Source organism: Typopeltis vanoorti, chromosome 4, assembly GCF_054136105.1.
Source record: "Typopeltis vanoorti isolate ZY-2024b chromosome 4, IOZ_Tvanoo_1.0, whole genome shotgun sequence".
NCBI lineage: Eukaryota > Metazoa > Arthropoda > Arachnida > Uropygi > Thelyphonidae > Typopeltis > Typopeltis vanoorti.
This window is the reverse complement of record NC_143552.1, coordinates 75539944-75562936: the sequence shown is the minus strand read 5'-3', so window position 1 is coordinate 75562936 and position 22993 is coordinate 75539944. Positions and strand designations below refer to the sequence as shown.

The window sequence follows — 22993 nt, the reverse complement described above, 5'->3', positions numbered from 1 at the left end:
GAATTCGTCCCTTTGTCCAGGCTTTCTGAACTATGCAGTGCAACCACTGTAAGACTCTTATACCACCATACTTCAGCATTTCTGGTCGAATATCATCTACTCCTGCTGCCTTTCCACATTTCAAGCCTTTGATGGCTTTTTCTACTTCAAGTATAGATATGTATTCCTGACTGCATGCCTGGTCAGTGTTTTTTATCACTATGCTGTCATCACTGCTTGTTTCATTTAGCAGTTTTTCAAAGTAATTACTCCATACTTCAAGGATATCTTTTTCTCCTGTTTTCATTTCACCTTTATCATCTCTAATTCCTTTTACAGCACTCTTTCCTCCATTCCTAAGCTTCTTCAACAACCTCCAGAATATTTTGCCACCTTCTTGATATTTATTTTCTATATTCTTGCCAAAGTCCTCCCATGACTTTTGTTTAGCTAGTTTTACACACTGTTTAGCTTTCTTACATTTGTCTCTGTATTCTGTAAGAGTAAAAGCTGACTTATTTGCCAGGAACTTTTGATATGCTTTCTTCTTTTCCTTCACTGCCTCTTTAACTTCCTGTGTCCACCAGGGAGTTCTGATTTTTTATCTTTGCACACAACCTCACCACATGCCTCTCTGGCAGAATCAATCAATGTTTCCTTCAGAGTTTGCCACTGAATCTCCAAGGTTTGATTCCTGTTCTCAAACTCTTTCATTTTCTTTTCAATAATATTTCTGTATTTTAGTCTACAGTTTACATCTGAGAGCTGCTCAACTTTTATTCGCTTTAAAACTTTCTTACATGTTATTCTTTTCAATATGAAATTCAATTTTATCCTGCTCAAGACTAAATAGTGATCACTTCCAATTTCAAATCCTCTGTACACTCTGGTGTCCTGCACCAGGGAGAAAACATCACTATCAACAATAACATAGTCAATGAGACTTTTCTTATTCCTAGCCTCTTCTCTCCATGTGAATTTGTGCACATTTTTATGTTGGAACATGGTGTTAGTAATAACCAGTCCATGTCCTGAGCAGAAATCCAACAGATATTTGCCATTATTATTAGCTTTGCTCTTTTCTCCAAATTTTCCCAAAATATTTTTGTATGTCTCACAATCATTTCTTACTCTACTATTTAGATCCCCAACAAGGACCAACTTTTCCTTTTTCATTGTGTCAGTTGCTTTTTCTAAAGCCTCAAAAAATTCCTCCACTTCTACCTTAGTAGAACCTTCTGTGGGACCATAGGGACAAATAAGTCTCATTGTCCAGTTCCCCATTCTCATATTTGCCCACATTACTCTACTTGAGACTGACTGCCATTCAAGAAGATTAGCCTCGTATTTTGTGTTGAATACTATGGCTACTCCTTCTTTTCCTTGATTGTTATTGCCTGAATATAACATTTTGTATTTATTGCTCAGAAAGATCTCACCAGTTTTGGTCTTTTTTGTTTCAGTCACCCCTATTATGTCGATCTGGTACTTATCTAATTCCTCAGCTAGCTCCATTTCTTTGCCATTCAGGCTTCTTACGTTGATAGTACCGATCTTTAACTCTGGTGATGTTGAGTTGGGGTTTGTTTTCAGATTTGTTCCAGTAGCTGACTTTTCGCTGTTCGCCCTGGTTCCCTGGCGAAAACAACGGGGGCCTTGTTTAACCGGGCGACGCCCCAGCCGGCATGAAATTTTGTCATGTTGTACCATCATTTTTTATTTTGGTTTAACCAATAAGAATACAATTTGGTCGGCTAAATCCCAAATTACCAGCCCATCCTCGTTCGTTCAGTATCAAAGTAGATACCCAACAGGGTGCACCACGAGAAGGTGAGGATTGGACATTAGGTCAGAAGCCCTGGTCGGTTCTCCGCATTCCTTTAAAGGCTATGTGGAGGTCTCCTCTCAGTTATACAGCTTTGACCCTTAAGCGCCCCCCTATCAACCAGTTTCTGTAATCCACAAATCTTCAACTGTAAAGTTCACTCTGTAGACTTGCTACTATCTTTGTCACTTTCATCTGGATCCTCTCCACCTCCTCACCAAGAAACTTTGGCTCTCAGATCTGTGAACATAGTCAAGATGGGATCTTATCAAGGCTTGATAAAAAGGAACAATAATCTGCTTGTCAAAGTATTCTTCGGTAACCAAGTGATCTGATGAGCTGCTTTAACCACTTTTGCTATGTGCCCCCCCCTCCCCCCATACACCCACCAAACTTTAACTTCCTGTTCACTAACACTCTCAAGTTCCCAGACTACAGTTCCACCAATGTGATATACAGCTGGTAATCTTTTCATCCTATAACCTTACACTTTGCCATATTAAACTGACATCCAATCTCCTTTGCCCAGTCTGCCAGTCTATCCAAATCATTCTGCAAAATTTTGATATCACCTGTATTAACTGTTGCTCTACCCAACTTTGCATCATTGGTAAATAACTGAACAGATCCTCTCAGATCCTTTCCTATATCGTTAATGAACAAATTAAACAGTAGCAGTCCAATAACAAAACCCTGCGGCACGCCACTAGTCACAGGCCTTCTTTTGGACTCTACTTCTGAATAAACTACTCTCTGATATCTCTCCATCAACCACCCTCCTATCCATCCTCACATGCTGCAGTTTATTGATTAGAATTCCATGTGGTCTCCTGTCAAAGGCTTTTCCAGCAGTATCACTGTAAATCTATTACTTTTATCTACCTCAACTATCACTGTACTATAAAACATGAACACGTTACTGAGGTATGACCTACCCTTCACAAAATCATGCTGTTCCCCACACAATATCCCATTTCCATCTATCCCTTTCTGTATTTTGCTCTTGACTAACTTCTCCAATTTTGACAACAATACCTGATATGTTGTTCGGTCATTAATTTTCTACATCAGTCTTGGAGCTTCCTTTATGCAATGGAACTATTTTCCCACTCTTTCAACCCCCCCTCAGGACTAACCCAGAGCTGAGACTTAGATTAAACAATATGGTCAAGGGCATTGACAATTCCTTCATGCTTCATGTAAAACTCGAGCTGGTATACCATCCAATCCCACAGCTGTATTCACGTTAAGGTTCTGTAATATGCTATGCACCTCCATTTCATTTACCTCCTTTCCCATATAAGCCTTTGACTTTCTCATTCCTGTAATATCACTACCTGGTTGATATATTCTTGCGAAGTGTTCACTTAGCAATTTTACTATTTCGAATGATTCAGTTACCTCCCTACTATAGGCATTCCTTAAAATCATTCTTCCATATATCTTTCTTTTACTTGCAGCATATTGAAAGAACTGTTTGGGATTCTCTTTTGCCTGCATTGCTAACTTCCTTCCATAATCTGCTTTTGCCTTTCTTACCATCCTAGTTACCCTTCTGGCCTGTGCCTTGTACTGTTCATGTGCCTTCAGGTCACCTTTCTCCTTAAATTCCCTCCACAATTGTTTCTTTTTTTGCAGCTCCAGCTTGATGATGATATTCATTCATTTAACTTCCACTTAATTTACTCTCCTGACTCTAGGTATGCATCCATCATCTTAGGTATCTGTCATCAATTTTCTGATATGTACCCTCAAAAGGTGTTCAGGCTATTTTGACATCACTACATGATTAACTTTACATTATTATTAATTTATCAACAATTTTCCTCCAAATTAGTCTTACTTGTCAGTACTGAAATATTGTCATATCTAACATTTATTTCTTCTTAGGCACTTTGACTGAATCAATCCACTTAGATCTTGGTCTTTTTCCCGCCATCTGGTCTTATAATATGGTCTCAGATGATAAGTTTAGGGTGTGATAGCAAATGTTGGTTTTTCATTGGATATCCAAATATATTAATTAAGCAGGAATGACAATCTGTTACATGATCTTTTGCATCTCAAAAGTCATAGACTGGTATTTTCCTTGACTATTGAGTGAAATTAACCTTAGGAGATGTAATAATGAGGAGCTCACTTTTTATCTTGATATCTGATTTCACATCTGATCTAAAATAAGTATGCAGTCCTTGATGCATATTCGATATTATCTCTACTTTGCACTTGTAAATATATTTTTCTCCTGCACAAAGACACAAAATAAAAGCTTATTTTAAGAGCATTTTATAAGAAATCTGAGTTGGAGAACAGCAAAGGAATTAATAGGTGAATCTTTTAACTTACTGATATATGGAAAGATGAATGGCTCCAACATTATAACAATCCCAGATTATCTATATCAGACCCTACATCTAAACTACCTGGATTTGGACTACTACATCATCTTTTGACAATCTTAAACTGCATTAGAACTGGTCATGTAAACACCATTTACATGAATGGAAATGAACCGACTCTCCTGCTTGTGACTGTGGTTATCACTCAAACTATTGACCAGATTTTACTGTATTGCCCGATATATGCTTTTGGGAGCACTATACAAGATATACATAATGTTATGACAGAAACTATAAACTGTCTTCAAAAACTGAAAGTTTCTTTGTAAAACTTTTTATGTGATTTTAATCGTCATACATCTGTTACATTGCCATATTATGTTTCTTGCTGTATTCCGCCATCATATGATAAGTAAATAAATTTTATAAACACTGGTTTTTCAACTTCTAACATTTTAAATGTGATGTAGTAATAAACGTTTTAAACATGATGGTAGTAATAAACATTTTAAATATGATGTAGTAATAAACATTTTAAACATGATGTAGTAAATAATTTTACACAAAGAAATGCTTGAAGGGAACAATATGAAATTGTAATGTTATTAAGGACTAATTAGTGATAAAGTATTCAAAAAAAAAAAAAAGCCATGAATACATATTAATATATTTCTGAAAAGGGAAAAAAAAAAAGAATTTTTTTTCATTCATCACTTCAGAATACAATAATCAGTGACAGCTATAATCAAACACTTTTGTGTTCTGAGTAATTGGAATGATTGTTACTAAATTTTTTGAACTTTAAGAATTGTGTATACATGTCATATATATATATATATATGTATCACTATTAAAGTTCAAACAATTTAGTAACAATCATTACTAAATTGTTTATTGTTACTAAATTTTTTGAACTTTAAGAATTGTATATACATGTTATATATATATATGTATCACTGTTAAAGTTCAAACAATTTTGTAACAATATATATATATATATATATTGGCAAATTATGCAAAATCCTGCTCGGCATGAAAAAAAAAAACTATTTGCTGAAGACCAACTCTTTTTAGACAAGTACCAACCAGTCTCTCATATGGAAGTAGTAGGATTTTTTCTCCCTGAAACTGGTTTTAAATCTTGCATGCAGGAAATCAACCAAGAGAACACACACAATTTACAGATTTAACAAAAAAAAAAAAAAAAACTATTAGTGGTGGTGGGCTGTAGATAACATTGAGTATTGATGGTTGATAGTGTTATGTGTAGTTGGAGTATTATTAACTCCATTGACCTCATTAAGCAGTGAGTAGTTGTATGTAATGCTGTTTTGAGTGCCCTTCTGCAGTGAGTCCTTGGAGTATTACATAATAATAGTCAATGACTGTTCCATCAAGGGGGTGCTTAAGGGTCAAAGCTGTATAACTGAGAGGAGACCTCCACATAGCCTTTAAAGGAATGCAGAGAACCGACCAGGGCTTCTGACCTAATATCCAATCCTCACTTTCTCCTGGTGCACCCTGTTGGGTATCTACCTGGATACGGAACGAACAAGGATGGGCTGGCAATTTGGGATTTAGCCGACCAAATTGTATTCATATTGGTTAAACCAAAATACAAAATGATGGTACAACACGACAAAATTTCATGCCGGCTGGGGCGTCGCCTGGTTAAACAAGGCCCCCATTGTTTTCGCCATGGAACCAGGGCGAACAGCGAAAAGTCAGCTACTGGAACAAATCTGAAAACAAACCCCAACTCAACATCACCAGAGTTAAAAATCGGTACTATCAACATAAGAAGCCTGAATGTCAAAGAAATGGAGCTAGCAGAGGAATTAGATAAGTACCAGATCGACATAATAGGGGTGACTGAAACAAAAAAGACAAAAACTGGTGAGCTCTTTCTGAGCAATAAATACATCATCATCATCATACGTATCAAGGATTTAGGCCTAGTATGGCCTGTTCCGGCCTTAGAAGTCATCGTTGAATCGTTTAAGAGGACATCCTTGTTTTCTTTTTCCTAATGGCTTGTACTTTAAGGCTTGATTTGGTAATCTTTCTGTTTTCAATCTTTGAACGTGTTCCATCCATCTATGTTTATATTTTTTAATTTTTTCAATTACTGGTTCTTGGTTTAATTCTTTTCATAATATCTTCGTTTCTTTTGTGATGAAATAGGGTGTACTTTGCAGTTTTTCTCATAAACTTCATTTCTGCTGTTGTTAATCTTTGTTTGTCTTTTTGTTTTATTGTCCAGATTTCGCTTCCATACATTAAGACCGGTAGGGCTAATGTATTGTATACTTTTAGCCTGGTTTTTTTTTGAACTAGGTTTGGTTTAAATATAGAGTTAATTACTGCTGTTATTTTTAAATATTTTGCAATTTTTATGTTTATATCTTTTTCATTTTCATAAGTGATCATACATCCTAGGTAGTTAAATGAATTCACCTGTTCTAAGATCTTGTTATCTAATACTATTTCAGTTCTTGCTGGATCTTGTCCTTTAATGTATAAATAAGCAATAAGTAAGCAATAAATACAAAATGTTATATTCAGGCAATGACAATCAAGGAAAAGAAGGAGTGGCCATAGTATTCAACACAAAATACGAGGCTCATCTTCTTGAATGGCAGGCAGTGTCAAGTAGAGTGATTTGGGCAAATATGAGAATGGGGAACTGGACAATGAAACTTATTTGTGCCTATGGTCCCACAGAAGTTTCTACTAAGGTAGAAGTGGAGGAATTTTGAGATTTTAGAGGAAGCAACCGACACAATGAAAAAGGAAATGATTATCAGACATACAAAACTATTTTGGGAAAATTTGGAGAAAAGAGCAAAGCTAATAATAATGGCAAATACCTATTGGATTTCTGCTCAGGACATAGACTGGTTATTACTAATACCATGTTCTAACATAAAAATGTGCACAAATTCACATGGAGAGAAGAGTCTAGGAATAAGAAAAGTCTCATTGACTATGTTATTGTTGATAGTGATGTTTTCTTCCTGGTGCAGGACACCAGAGTGTACAGAGGATTTGAAATTGGAAGTGATCACTATTTAGTCTTGAGCAGGATAAAATTGAATTTCATATTGAAAAGAATAACATGTGAGAAAGTTTTAAAGCGAATAAAAGTTGAGCAGCTCTCAGATGTGAACTGTAGACTAAAATACACAAAGATTATTGAATAAAAAATGAAACAGTTTGAGAACAGGAACGAAACCTTGGAGATTCAGTGGCAAGCCTTGAAGATAACCCTGATTGATTCAGTTAGCGAGGCATGTGGTGAAGCTGTCTGCAAGGATAGAAAAATTAGAACTCCATGGTGGACACAGGAAGTTAAAGAGGCAGTGAAGGAAAAGAAGAAAGCATATCAAAAGTTCCTGGCAAATAAGTCAGCTTGTGCTCTTAGAGAATACAGAGACAAATGTAAGAAAGCTAAACAGTTTGTAAAAGTAGCTAAACAAAAGTCATGAGAGGACTTTGACAAGAAAATAGAAAATAAATATCAAGAAAGTGGCAAAATATTCAGGAGGTTGTTGAAGAAGCTTAGGAATGGAGGAAAGAGTGCTATGAAAGGAGTTAGAGATGATAAAGGTGAAATGAAAATGGGAGAAAAAGATATCCTTGTAGTATGGAGTAATTACTTTGAAAATTTGCTAAATGAAACAAGCAGTGATGACAGCACAGTGATAAAAAACATTGAAACAGCCATGCAATCAGGAATACATATCCATACTTGAAGTAGAAAAAGCCATCAAAGGCTTGAAATGTGGAAAGGCAGCAGGAGTAGATGATATTTGACCAGAAATGCTGTAGTATGGTGGTATAAAAGTCTTACAGTGGCTACACTGCATAGTTCAGAATGTCTGGACAGAGGGATGAATTCCCAATGATTGGAGTAGAGCTCTCATAGTACCTATATATAAAAAGGGAAATAAAACTGAATGTGAGAATTACAGAGGTATATCCCTGTTGAGTGTTCCTAGCAAGATATATGCAAGTATACTTGAGAAACCATTGAGAAGGATTGTGGAAGAAAAACTTGGTGAAGAACAAGATGGAATCAGTCAAATAGGCTGTCAGGATCAGATCTTCACTTTATGACAAATAGTGGAGAAATCATCGGAATATAACAAAGATCTGTATTTAAGTTTTGTCGATTTGGAAAAGGCATATGACAAGGTGCCAAGAGAGATGCTATTCAATGCGCTACAGTTATATGGTGTCAATGGGGCATTATGTCATGCAATACTTAGTCTTTATTTGAGTTGTAAGTCAGCAGTTAGAATCGAAGGAAGTACAGGAAGATGGTTTAATGTTAATCTGGTGTGAGACAGGGATGTACATTATATCCCCTCTGTTATTCATTATCTATATGGATCACATTATGAAGGAAAGTGGTATTAAACATGATATCAAAATTGGAGATGTTAATATCAGCTCTTTGCTTTATGCAGACGATGTTATACTTCTAAATAAATCCACTACAAGTCTGTAAGATTCTCTGACTAAATTGAATAGCTGTTGTAGTAGATATGGTATGAAGGTGAGCAAAAAAACACAAAGACAATGAAAATAGGCAGAATCATTGAAAATGTCAAATGTGTTGTGAATGGAGAACCTGTGGAACACGTAAAACATTTCAGCTACTCGGGCACGATTTTTAGTGAAGATGGTAAATTAAATATGGAAATAGACAACAGAATCAACATAGCTGGTATGGTAGGAAGTCAATTGAATAAATTAATATGGAATAAGAGAGAAATTAGTCGAACACTAAATTATCTGTATACAAGACCGTGTTCAAACCAATTTTAACTTATGGATCTGAGAGCTTGGGCAGAAGTAAAACACTTGACCAAAGAACTGAGACCTCAGATATGAGAATTCTGAGAAAGATTAGAGGCATGAACAGATGGCATCAATGGCAATATCATATTAAAAACGAGAATATTAGGAAAGAACTTGACATTGTCAGCATCCAGGCATGCGTTAGCAGAGCTAATCTCAGGTGGTATGGTGACTTAAACAGAATGGGTGAGGAAAGATTAGCAAAACACGTGTTCTCTGCCAGGTTGGCAGGAAAACGACCTAGAGGAAGACCAAGATATTGGTGGATTGATACAGTACAAAGTGCCTTAGATGATAGAAATATAAGATCTGGTAATGTTGGAGTCTTGACAAGTAACAGGCTGATTTGGAAAAAAATTGTAGATAGGAAGTTAGTAATGATGTAAATATTTCATGTAATACTATCATATCCTGTACAGGTGAGGGTGTACAGGATATGGTAGGAATTTGATGATGATGATGTTACATCAAGTGATCAATGATCACTTTTTGAAGATTAGACAGTGATCTTCTTGATGTTTGAAGATCTCTTTGGTGTGACTGTCATTTCAAGATGGAGAAATCAGATAAAAATAATTAAAAATAGGAAAAACATTTAAAACCACACTGATTTTTTTTTTAATATAATTCCATTAATTGTAATACTATAATGGTCCTTTATATTACACACATTCTTCTGTCTTTGCTTAAAGTTAATGATTTTGAAGTAGATGGGAAGAAAATGGAAGTAGTTAAAAATTTCATGCTCCTACGATCCTGAATTGATAAAGATTGTTATTGTACTGAAGAAGTTAGAAGATTATTACTCAAAAAGAAAGCAATGACAAATTTAAGCAAGATCTCTAAAGATATTAGCATCGCAACAAAAATCATAATCATGTCAACAGTGGTATTCCCTATGCTACTGTATGGATGTGAAAGTTGGACCCTGAAAAAGAGTGAAAGAAGGAAGATAGATGCATTTGAATTATGGGTCGGGGGAAGCTTACTAAGAATATCATGAATTGCAAAGCAAACCAATAAATCAGTGAGAGATGGAATAAAGCAGATTGCTCCCTCGAAGCTATGATCATCAAGCCGAAATTGTCATACTTTGGACCTATTATGCGAGATAGTCTGGAAAAGATGATGCTTGCTAAAATTTATGGAAGCAGGAGAAGAGGATGACCAAAAATTAGGTGGGTGGATGAAGTTAAAGAAGCAACTGGAATGCTCTTAAAAATTCTGAAAGATATGGCCAGGGACAAATCTGAATGAGGAGTGTATGTTCATAGAATCACCAGAATCAAAACATATATCAATGGCGTCATGTGCCCATTTAGGTAAGGTGTGCTGTCGTCTGGCCAATGCAACCCATACTACAAAATCCACGTCAATTTAACCATATGATTGCATTTTTATTGATGTATGAAAGTTTTATGAGTTCATAGTCCATCAGCACTCATCTTAATTGGTCCAATGCTATTAATTGCAGGATAACTTGGAATACTTTAATTTATCTATTAATATTACTAAAATAAAGCATCCAGCATTATTTCAAAGCCAAATATAGAAACTATGAAAGTTTTGTAAGTTGATCAGAGAGCTTGCAAGAACCGACCGAGAGTTCGGTTACAAAAAATAAATTTCTCTGACATTTCAAGTTCCTTAGTACTGAACAAGAGTTTTTGCTCTCTTAAGGTTTCTGCCTGGTCTCTGAAGAGAAGCAACCAGCTTGAAACAGCTGTCAGGCCAGTGAAACCTTATTAAAATGGACTAATAAAAGGCGAATATATAGATGCTTGGGCAGCGCTTATGTCTTTTAAGTTGTCCACACTAAGGCAACTCATGAATGCTGAGGAATGTATTCCAACTTCCTTTAACTATAATTATACAATCTGTGAACTCTTGCAGAAAACGGAGCATTCATTAGATTGTCAACACTGTTTCCCATTGTAAATATAGGCAAAAAATTTATAAATTATTTATAGAAAATTATATAGTAAAACTTATCTGTATATCAGTGTTCTAAACGTGTTATTTCACACCTTCACACACAAAACAGTGAAATTCAGTAAACAAAAACAGTAACTCATGGCAAATGACAACGTTCAGTTGGATTGGTTGATATAAGTAACAATCACAACCACTGATTGTCTCAGCACACCTTCTGAGTGGTTTAAAACCACTTGAACTAAGAATTCGACCCACTGTGCCATCTGTAACTCTGTCCAAAGGACTCAAAAGTATCCATAAATATTGCATCGCATGTGATGCAATATTTATATGTCCTGTTTATGAAGCATTAGTGTACTTTGTTCAATTTTAGGAATTATGCAAAGCCAGGAAACAATTAATGGAGTCTTTAATAGGAATAAATGTAAAAATATAATATCGGTGATATTGCTATTCTGGGGGTGTACACTACACCTTGCACACCCTGAAAATATGCCCCTGATACATATATATCATTTTATTATTTTTTCATACTTACTGGATGACACAAGCCTACTTATTTTTGCCAATTGTTGGCAGAGTTATCTTTGTCATACAAATGTACTCTGTGTGTGTGTGTGTGTGTGTTACATGTGTTGAAAGCTATGATTTAGGAGCAAATGCCCTCAGTTTCCAGATAGGAAACCTTGTCATCTCATGCATGGTCACCTGAATAGCATTCAGGCATGGAAATGCATTTTGAAAAGTATGCTTTATCTTACAATGTGTGAAAAGACCTTTTTTATTTTATTTTATTTTATTTTTTTATTCAATGTATATGGATTAATCAATTAATAGAGTTACACTGAGACTAATCGAGTTGTATCTGGAGGTATTTATATATTTTATCTTTGACTTAATTCGTGGTATTATTTTTTTTTAAAGGAACTGATTCCAACTGGTGGGTTCTTAAATCAGAATTTCGGTTACCAACAGAGGAAGAAATTAGGGCAATGGTCTCTCCTGAGCAGTGTTGTGCATATTATAGTATGGCAGCTGCTGAACAAAAGTTAAAGGTAATTGTTTCAGATATTTCAAAAATTTTTGCAAGATAAAGAAATAACATTCTCACATGTACTTATAGCAAGGTTATGTTAGTCTGTGTAGATCCTGCCTTGCAAAATGTCCACAAAATAAAGTATTCTCCTTTCTCTTAAAGAATTCAATAAATGAGTTTGTTTGATGTAAAATTCATTATCATATTTATATTAAGATGTGAAAATTATTTTAGTGAGAATTCATTCCAATTGATTTTCAAATTCAGAAATCATGAGGACTGCATGACTTTCTTCATACTGTTGCATGTATTGAAAGGTAGGTGACATTGGCCGAGATCTGCTGTATAGTGTTAAATGTCATTATCCATATTGGCAGGCTTTCAGACAGTGTGAAAAAGTTAGCTGTTTTTGATTTTCTTTATTATTTTCAAGAATACTGATGTGAATACTGTGGGACAGTAATTGATAGCTGTCTTATCTCCCTTTTATAGAAAGGCTGGATAAAGCATGTCCTTGGGTAGATGCCACATGGTTCTAATGCTCTCAGCACCTTTTTAACACACCTAAACACTTGATATCCCATGATTCAGTTCACTCTATAAAAATAATTCAACAGTGTTCCTGTCTTAGATATCTTAATTAATGTCTGCAGACTAGATTTTCTGTTTAATTCATTCCTGAATTTGAACTCAGTTTTCCTACTACCTTCAAAGGTACTGAGTGAGTTATACTTTTCTGCATCTGTTTATTTTATCTTTACCTTTGTCTGTTTATTTTTAAAGGAACTGATTCCAACTGGTGGGTTCTTAAATCAGAATTTCGGTTACCAACAGGGCGATGTTTTGGTACCTCTTTTATGCAGTAGGATTCTCTTCTCTCTTTCCATTTCTATCTTTTTATGTCAAGGTGGAAGTCAAATTAGATCAAAGATATTGCCATTTTGCCTGCCTATTCTGTTAAACCCCATTCACCCCCAGTTGTTGTTGTTGTATAAATAAAATTTGCTAACACCTTTTATTCCCTATAGAGAGAACATTTTAACCCTAACTTTTGGAGACTGAGTGGGCAGTTCAGTCTCCATCAGTAGTTAATCAGAGATAGTTGATCCAAGGCCATCACTAATTGTAAATGGCATCCTATGAAGAGCGGTAGACAAGTGCTGCAATCTCGTGGTCTCTAACACAGTATATTATTTATCTGAAGTAGTGTGGGTTCTATGATCATTTTTCTTGAGATTATGGGGTGAAAATCCCTCTTGCCCGTGCCTGAGATCAACTAACTTGAACTCATTGAAGAAGGAGTTAGGAAAGGTTCGCCAGCAACTAGATTTGAACTGAGAACAGCTTTTTTTGGGTTTCCTAGTTCTATGAATGCAAATGCTATTTTTACAGGGCTGTACAGGCCTTCCAGTGGTTGTGTGTTTCATTAAAATTTTGCATTAATAACTAATCTCTTGCTCAGATACTTGTCTTCTTACCACAACATCAGGTACCATGTAATTTCTACCCATATGATAAACCTACCCTGCAAAATGTTCACACAGTAGCTTAAAATATCGAGTTTACTTTCTGCTTAAAACGTTCAATTAAAAGGGGGATATGGAATTCATTATTTTATATTAAAATATAAAAATTATTTATCTGCTGTGATACAAGTTTTGCTACTAGAAATAGCTATATAATTCTTGCGCTTACACATTAAACAAATTTATATTATCATAATTTCTAATATGTACCTTCAAGGAGGAGTGCACAGGATACTCTTGAGGGTACTACAAGTCAGTTTTAATTAAGTTTTCCTTATTATTAACTTCCTGTCAATAATTTCCCTTCAAATTAAACTCCAATACTACAAATCTTATATTTCGATTTTCTAAGGCACTTCTAATTGCATCAATCCACCTACATCATGGTCTTCCTTTGAGTTTTTTCCTAGCCATCTTGGCATCAAACACATGTTTTGCTAACCTTTCTTTGCCCATTCTATTTAAGTCACCATACCTACCTTAGATTGGCCCTGCTCACACATTCTTGAATGCAAACAATGTCAAGTTCCTTCCTAATATCTTTAATATTTTTAATATGATTCTGCCATTGATGTCTTCATATCAGTGGTCTCCATTCTTAGATCAAGTGTTTTACTTCTAACCACTCTTAAATCCATAAGTGCAAACTGGCTTGAACACTTCCATGTATACTTTAAGCCAGTTTTAATTAATGGATTTAATGTTCTAATTCCATATAAATTTATTCATTTGACTCTCCATCTAGCTTTCAATTTTTCAGATTTTTCAAATTTTTGGCATAGTTAGTATATGTTGTGATTTCAGGAAATGACAACATATACTAGAATGTTAATTATAAAAAGCTTTAATCAATAGCTTCCTATATGGCAATGTTACATTGCCGTCATCAGTGATCATAAAAAACTGATATGTGCATGCAGGCACTTTATTTTATTGGTGTGGAGTCCCTCCCCCTGTTTCCCAACTGCCCCTGACTGGTTGAGCCCTCCTAATGAGAGATTAAGTACTATATCTCCTATGACTGTGGCCTGTGTTCATGGGGCTGATTTGCCTGTTTGCAGGATGAAAAATCCCAGTTCATCTGGGATTTTTCATCCCGCAAACAGGAGGGGAGCTACTGTCCATGCCCAAGACCGGCTAACTTGGCTATGGCTGAGAAAGATCCTTAAGCGCCTCACGTCATCGATGGGAATCGAACCTAGGACACTCCTTCCCTAGGCATATGATTGCAAAGTGCATAGCCACTAGGCTAACCATGTGGACATGCAGGCACTAACACTGAACAAATGAGGCTGAATAAAGGCAACAGAAGTTGGGTCTAGAGTCCTAAAGAGTATCCCCTAGTGGGCTAAATTGGGTTGTCTTGGCTATTGGGCTGATGATCTTATGATAAAATGTATGCTTCCCAAATTTGGGGCAATCTCATGCACCCACATTTTTTTGAGGTTTAGAAAGTTTTTCAGAGCTGAGGGAGACTCGAGAAATAGTCTTTCATACTTATATTCGCTGTGGTGTAATGGAGTGGCCTTCTTTCAGCGTATCCTGTGGTGGTTGTCCAAAGCATAGTAAGTCCTGAATGGCTGTATTGATGCCAGATGTAGTCCTTGTGTTCGGATATCCTGATATTGGATGTCTTTTCTGTTTGGCCATAGTAGGACAGTTTTCAACTGCCAGGAGTATACCAAGGACGTGGTATACTCCTGGTAGGTCTAGGGGATGTGGCTGGTCTTTGGTGTTGAGCAGATAAGAGATGCCAATTTTTTATGTAATCCATAACTGGTTGTAAGGTCATATTTCCTTAGGATTTTTGTTAGTTTTTCAGATTCACCCCAGATATATGGAATGGTGATGGATTTTGAGTAATCTTTGCTTTGAAGAGAGGTGGGTTGCGATTACATAGTTTTAATATTTTTGGGGGGTTGTAGCCCTTGGCTTAGAAAGTGTTAAGGATATGATTAAGTTCAGTAGTTTAAACACTGTTATCTGAACTGATTACTGTTGCCCTGTTATATAGGGTTTTATAATCCCATATTGTTGGGGGGGGACTTCTGTTGAATACAGCCACTCAGGATTTTGGACATCCACCACAGGATTCACTGGAAGAAGGCCACTCTATTACACTGCAGCAAATACAAGTATGAAAGTCTATTCCTTGAGTCTGCCTCAGCTCTGAATTCAATAAATTTGAGTGCATGAAACTGCCCCAGATTTGGGAAGCATACATTTTAAGATTGTCAGCCCAATGGCCCAAGCCAACCTAATTTAGTCCACTAGGGAATACCGTTTAGGATCTAGGCCCAACTTCTGTTGCTTTTTTTCAGCCTCATTCATCAGTATTAGTGCCTGCATGCACATATCATTGTTTTTTGTGATCCCTGATAATGGCAATTTAACATTGCCGAAATATAGGAAGGTATTGATTAAAGTTTTTTTTTATAATTAATGTGTATATATGTGTAACCAACATATAAGCTTATCTTCAAGAATGACTCCCCACCATGCCAGCGTTACCAATTCTGTTGTTTATTTCTATATATAATTTGCCATCCTCTCCCAAAATTGTGCATAAATAGCTGAAATGTTTTACTTGTTCTATGGTTTTCATTCAGAATGTAATTGAAATTTCTATATTCCTGTCTATTTTCGTACTTTTTGTTCTTTTTATTGCTGACTTCCACTATATTTGTTACAGCAGTTATTCAATTTAGTTAAGAAGTCCTGCAAACTTGTACTGGATTTATTTAACAACATTATATGAATAAAATAAAGAGCTAAGATTAGTATTTCCAATTTTGGTATCAGGTTCAATGGCACTTTCCTTCATAATGTGATCCAAATAAGATGCATCTTTGTCTTACACCTGATTTTACATCATACCATCTTCCTCTATCTCTTTCAATTTCTAACTGCTGCTTAAAACTCAAATATAGACTGCATATCACTTAGTATATATTGACAATTTATAATAAATCTGAAAATGCCATTCATCATCATCATCAAATTCCTGCCAATTACCCTCAAGGGGTGTACAGGATATGATAGTACTACATGAAAAATTTACATCATTACTAACTTCCTATCTACAATTTTCCTCCAAATCAGTCTGTTACTTGTCAAGACTCCAACATTATCAGATCTTATATTTCTATCGTCTAAGGTACTTTGTACCATATCAATCCACCTATATCTTGGTCTTCTTCTGGGTCGTTTTCCTGCCAACCTGGCAGAGAACACTTGTTTTGCTAATCTTTCCTCACCCATTCTATTTAAGTGATCATACCACCTGAGATTAGCTCTGCTAACGCATTCCTGGATGCTGACAATGTCAAGTTCTTTCCTAATATTCTCATTTTTAATATGATATTGCCATTGACCATCTGTTCACGCCTATAATCTTTCTCAGGACTCTCATATCTGCGGTCTCTAGTCTTTGATCAAGTGTTTTACTTCTGAGCCAGCTCTCAGATCCATAAGTTAAAACTGGTTTGAACACTGTCTTGTATACAGCTAATTTAGTGTTCCAACTAATTTCTCTCTTATTCCATATGAATCTATTCAGTTGACTTCCTACCATTCCAGCTTTGTTGATTCTGTTGTCTACTTCCATATTTAATTTACCATCTTCACTAAAAATTGTGCCTAAGTAGCTGAAATGTTTTACTTGTTCCACAGGTTTTCCGTTCACAATGTAGTCGACATTTTCAATGATTCTGCCTATTTTCATTGTCTTTGTCTTTTTATTGCTGACCTTCATACCATATCTATTACAACAGTTATTCAATTTAGTCAGGGAATCTTGCAGACTTGTAGCAGATTTATTTAGAAGTATAACATCGTCCACATAAAGCAAAGAGCTGACATTAACATCTTCAATTTTGATATCATGTTTAATACCACTTTTCTTCATAATGTGATCCATATAGATAATGAATAATAGAGTGAATGATGTACATCCTTGTCTCACACCAGATTTAACATTAAACCATCTTCCTGTACTTCCTTCAATTTTAACTGCTGACTTACAACTCAAATAAAGACAAAGTATTGCTTGATATAATGTCCCATTAACATCGTATAACTCTAGCGTTTTGAATAGCTTCTCTCTTGGCACCTTGTCATATGCCTTTTCCGGATCGACAAAGCTTAAATACAGATCCTTGTTATATTCCCATGATTTCTCCACTATTTGTCATAAAGTGAAGATCTGATCCTGACAGCCTCTATTTGGCCTGACTCCAGCTTGTTCTTCACCAAGCTTTTCTTCCACAATTCTTCTCAACCGTTTCTCAAGTATACTTGCATAGATCTTGCCAGGAACACTCAGTAGGGAAATACCTCTGTAATTATCGCATTCAGTTTTATTTCCTTTTTTATATATGGGTACTATGACAGCTCTACTGCAATCATCAGGAATTCATCCGTCTGTTCAGGCCTTCTGAACTATGCAGTGCATCCACTGTAAGACTTTTACCACCATACTTCAGCATTTCTGGTCAAATATCATCTACTCCAGCTGCCTTTCCACATTTCAAGCCTTTGATGGCTTTTTCTACTTCAAGTATAGATATGTATTCCTGACTGTATGCCTGTTGAGTGTTTTTTACCACTGTGCTATCATTGCTTTTTTCATTTAGCAATTTTTCAAAGTAATTCCTTACTTCAAGGATATCTTTTTCTTCCATTTTCATGTCATCTTTATAATCTCTTACTCCTTTTACAGCACTCTTTCCTCTATTTCTAAGCTTCAACAACCTCCAGAATATTTTGCCCCCTTCTTGGTATTTATTTTCTTTGTTCTTTCCAAAGTCCTCCCATGACTTTTGTTTAGCTAATTTTACACAGTGTTTAGCTTTCTTACATTTGTCTTTGTATTCTCTAAGAGCACAAGCTGCCATTGAAAATGTGTGTGTGTGTGTGTGTGTGTGTGTGTGTGTGTGTGTGTGTGTGTGTGTGTGTGTGTGTGTGTGTGTTAATGTTTCCAATCTTTTACTAGCTTTCTTCTACATGTTTTGCAATATATTGTACTTGATAGAAATATTTTGAAAAGAGATAGTGTTTATGGGAAATATGACAAATTGAATTTATTTACATCAACAAAAATATTTTTTTTCTAGGATGCTGGTTATGGAGAAAAATGCTTTCTTGCTCCAGAAGAAGAGAATGATGAAGAAGTACAATTAAAACTTGATGATGAGGTAAGGGTAGCATTTTTGCACACCATTTTTTTTCACCCCTTCAATGCTTTACTTAAACAATCTTTTTATTATTACATATTCATAAGCCATTGATAACATCCTCACAGCTCAATAACTTAAAAGTGGAATACCAAGTGTGCTCGTGGTTCATGTGTGGCTCCATGGTGGATGGTTAACTATAACACTGAAGAGTCCCTCCTTCTGTGAATACTCTTCATACCTAAGTTTATAGCACTGAAAATAATTTTTTTGAATTATTCCTTCAGTGACTTATAAATGCATTTTGCATGTAGTTATAGTTCTGTTTCATACAGCTGAAACATTATATGAATGTTTCAGCTGTATGTTGGGATGTTGTTCTGTCATTTAATATTTTAAATGAGAATACAGCTTAGAGAGCTATTATCTTGACATGTTCATCCTAATGTTATTGGAATATAATATTTTTAACATTATTCTTCAATATTTCCATGCCTTGTAATCATCGTTTTCCCATACTTTACCTTAAATGATAAAGTACGGGAAAATGTGTATGGAATGCTAGTTTGTCTTGCTGCCATCAATTACCAAAATTATTTTAGAAATAGATAATTATAAATAGTATAAATAGAATTTACAGTATGACTGTAAATTTCCTGCAATGTATCTTCTCTTTGACTCATAGTTGCCTGATAATCGACATAATATGGATGTGTCTCAGTGCATTTGTATTAGCTTATAATATAGTTTCAAAACAGTAGTCAGTTCATGTGAAGCAGGTACATAAAATCTCACTAGTAATGTTAAATTAAGAGACTACTTCTTGTTCTATCATGAAAATGGTTAATTATTAGAGCAAAAAATGAATAACAAATTTGCTAAGTTATTGAGCTGTGAAGATGTTATCAATTGGTTATGAATATGTAATAATAAAAAGATTGTTTAAGTAAAGCATTGAAGGGTTGAAAAAAATGGTGTGCAAATATGAAAAGATTGTGGAATTTGTAAGATGATCTCTATGCATACATTGTCAAAAAAAAAACTGAACATGAACAAGATTTTGGAAGAAATTTGGACCTGAAGAAATTTTGTTTATTTTCCTGCTCATGCATACTGTTCCCTTCATATTGTGTGTGTGTGGGGTGGGGTTACACCTGTTTATGAGTAGAGGAGCATCCCACAGTAGTACTTGTTTTTTCATTTTTCATGTTTGTCTGTTTTTTGTTCTACCTCTGTCTTTTTTTACAATTTTTGTGGGATGCACAAAAATATGGAAGGAGATCTCTGGTGGACTTATTTGAAGGGATAAACAGTTCTGCAATAAGTTTCCTCCCCTCATAGTCTGGGGATAGCTTCTAAGGCTTGCTGCGATGCTAGTGAGTCATTTAGGGTAGCCTTGGTATTCCACTTCTAAATGTTCATTGCCTGCTAGGTGCTCATGGTTCATGTGTGGCTCCATGGTGGGTAGTTAGCCATGACTGAAGTCTTCCTCTTTCTGTGAATGCTTTTCATACCTAAGTTTATTATGGTCATCTCAACAAGCCCCAACCAAGTACTGAAACCATAGTAGCATCTACAAAGAATAAGAAACAAAAACATCAGTCACCTACAATTACACATTTTCTTATTGACCAGGTGAATGTTGCTCAATATCAGGAAAATGTCACTCTCTTTATCTAGAAGTGTTCACAGGATCACTAAAATCTATGAGAAAAGTGTTCTGCAGATAATCTCATTAAACTGTTTTCTCAGAATCAATTATAGAAGCTTCTGTCATCAATTGGAGGTGTAGTGATGACATTAACCACTCACAGAACTCAACTTTTCTCAAATATGTGGATGCATTATTTGAAACACCTCTAAGGTTGGCATTTTTATTTATTTATTTAGTATTTTCTTATATTAGTGTATTGTATTCTTGGTGTATTACTGAGTTTTTTTAATGAATTATTGTATTTAGTTTATTGACTAAAATATTTATAGGTATGCTATTATTTCAGATAGGTTTTGGCATTTTTAATGACTATGAGAACAATGCAGTGTCAAAAGTACAAGCTAACGTAGATGATGGAGATGAGGACCTTTGTCCCACTCAGCAAAAGCATTTTAAAACACAGATATTGATGATATAAATGAGCATGAATCAAAGTGAAATTTCTAGATATTATTAGACAATCACCCACTGTTAAAAAAAAACAACAAAAAAACTGAGAAATGTTTAAAAAAACTCATGCAGGATAAGAAAAATAGGCAGAACAATAAGAGGCAGGAAAGTGCAGAAATTAATAAGATAGCAATGAGTAGTAGTTGTAATAATAATGCCATTCAGAATGTAAGAAAAGTAATATGGTGTACATTGATTTGCTCATTAAATTTATACTTGATGATGCTCTCGCTACTTTTACTATTATTTGACACCTCCAGGGAGTCCAAAGACTCATCGAGGAAGGGCACCTGCTCTATTCTGTGTCCACCACTTAATCCACCAACTGTCCACAACTCCACCAACACCATCTACTGCTGACCACCACCACTAGTTTTTCCACAGACACTCACAAACATCCATTCCCAGTGGGATTCGAACTTGCAGCCTTTTGACTGGAGAGCGGATACACTAACCACTCGGCCAGCCAGGCTGGCTATCCCGCAAGGAGCAAAAATTAAGGATATGATTTAAGTAAGAATAAATTCATTGTGAGAGACGATATGGAAAGATTGCTGGAAGAAGAGAGGGAGATAATTTTTAGCTTACTTATTGCCAAGATATGATAGTGCCAAGTTAAGAAGGAAGGCTATGATAGCAAATGATTCAATATATATGCCGTGTAGAAAAAATGGGTGTTAGTTTCTAGATGTGTGGAGTGAGTTTGATGGCTGAAAAGACTTGTATAAGAGGTATAACCTGCACTTGAATGGATTTGGCATCAGGAGTGTGGAGAAATTATTTATTGAAGTGAGACCTAATGCAGAGAGGCAGTGGAAGAACATCATGGGAGGAATAGTGAAAATGTGTAAGTTCAACTAAGGCATTCAAATGTGATAATGATCTGAATGTCACTATTCATTTATGGATCTGAAATTTTTTATGTTGAACTCATATATGAGCGATTGGGGAAAGAATAACAAGTAGGTGAAGAAGAAACTTGTTTACATTTAATTTGAAGGCCTGCATATTGTATTCCTTGGGAAACGCATTGGGGAGAGTGGGGGGAAGGCACTGTTCCACAATACAACAGAAGCAAGAATGAGATAAAGAAGCTTGTTCTGCAGGTTTGGAGTTATACTGTGAAGGGATGCTGGGTGCCAGCTGCACGTTTTGATGGATTTAATAGAAGGGAAGAATTATCGATGCTGTTTAATATTAACATTTGTCATGGAAATAGTTATAGAAGATACATATTGCAGAAACCTGTGAAATGAGTTGGTAAGAGATGGGACATTATTGAGTCCGATTGCCCTCTTTTGTATTGATTCAAGTATTTTTAGGAAACTCGTAGGGGTCTCAACCTAATTGTAAGAGCAATATTCAATAGTTGGACAGATTTGTGAATTTTTTTAATGAAGTGAAGTGATGCCTTGAGCTGAAGCAAAAAACCTAGTTTTTAAAGCTGAGGCAGCAATGATTGTGATGTGCTTATGTCAGAGTAATTTCAAGAAGAGAAAGCCAGCCCATCTTGCTTAGAGATTTGAATGTTGTCAAAGTTAATGCAGGATTTTTTTTTTTTTTTTTTTTTTTTTTTTTTTTTTTTTTTTTTTCAGGAAATATTTTGGAGATCAAAATTGTGGGTAATAGAAGCTGATGCTCTGTAAGTTGAGGTGATAATTTGTCAAATGAAAGGAAGGAGTGCAGTGTGCTGTCATCTGCAAGACTGTGTATCAGGTCAGCTGAAGTTGGTTGTTGATCTGCTGTGTGCAGAAGGAAGAGTGTTGGTCATAGAACAGAATCATGTTGAAGCCTAGCATTAGTTGAATAGTGGGAAGATACAGAACCATCCACCATCACACACAGTGTGCATTCATTTGAGAAAGTTGGTAACCCAGTTGCAGTCATGGGATAGACCAAATTTGTGCCAGACCCAGTCAAAAGCTTTGGTATTGAGTGAGATTCACCAAACTATGGTATTTGCCAAGAGATGTGTGACATGAGTAAGTCTCCTGTTGATGGGCAATGGCAGAATTCTTACTGGCAGTAATTTATTAGTTGTGTGTTTTTTCAAGGCAGTGCAGCTATTGATGGTTCTCTCCCTTATTTTAGCAAGGACTAAAGAGACTGAGCAATAATTGGATGGTAGTGATTTCTTACCTTTCTTGGG

At 35.5% G+C, this 22993-nt stretch overlaps 1 protein-coding gene across 1 annotated transcript in view; it reads left to right on the top strand.

Annotated features, from left to right (window-relative positions):
• Positions 1-22993, top strand: part of LOC150107421 (transcription initiation factor TFIID subunit 1-like) — a 688572-nt gene that overhangs the window by 421559 nt on the left and 244020 nt on the right. Inside the window, exons 22-23 of the mRNA XM_090391849.1 lie at positions 11869-11999; positions 18621-18701. Of these exons, the coding sequence (XP_090247975.1) occupies positions 11869-11999; positions 18621-18701 (212 nt within the window). The remainder of the gene's footprint in view (positions 1-11868; positions 12000-18620; positions 18702-22993) is intronic.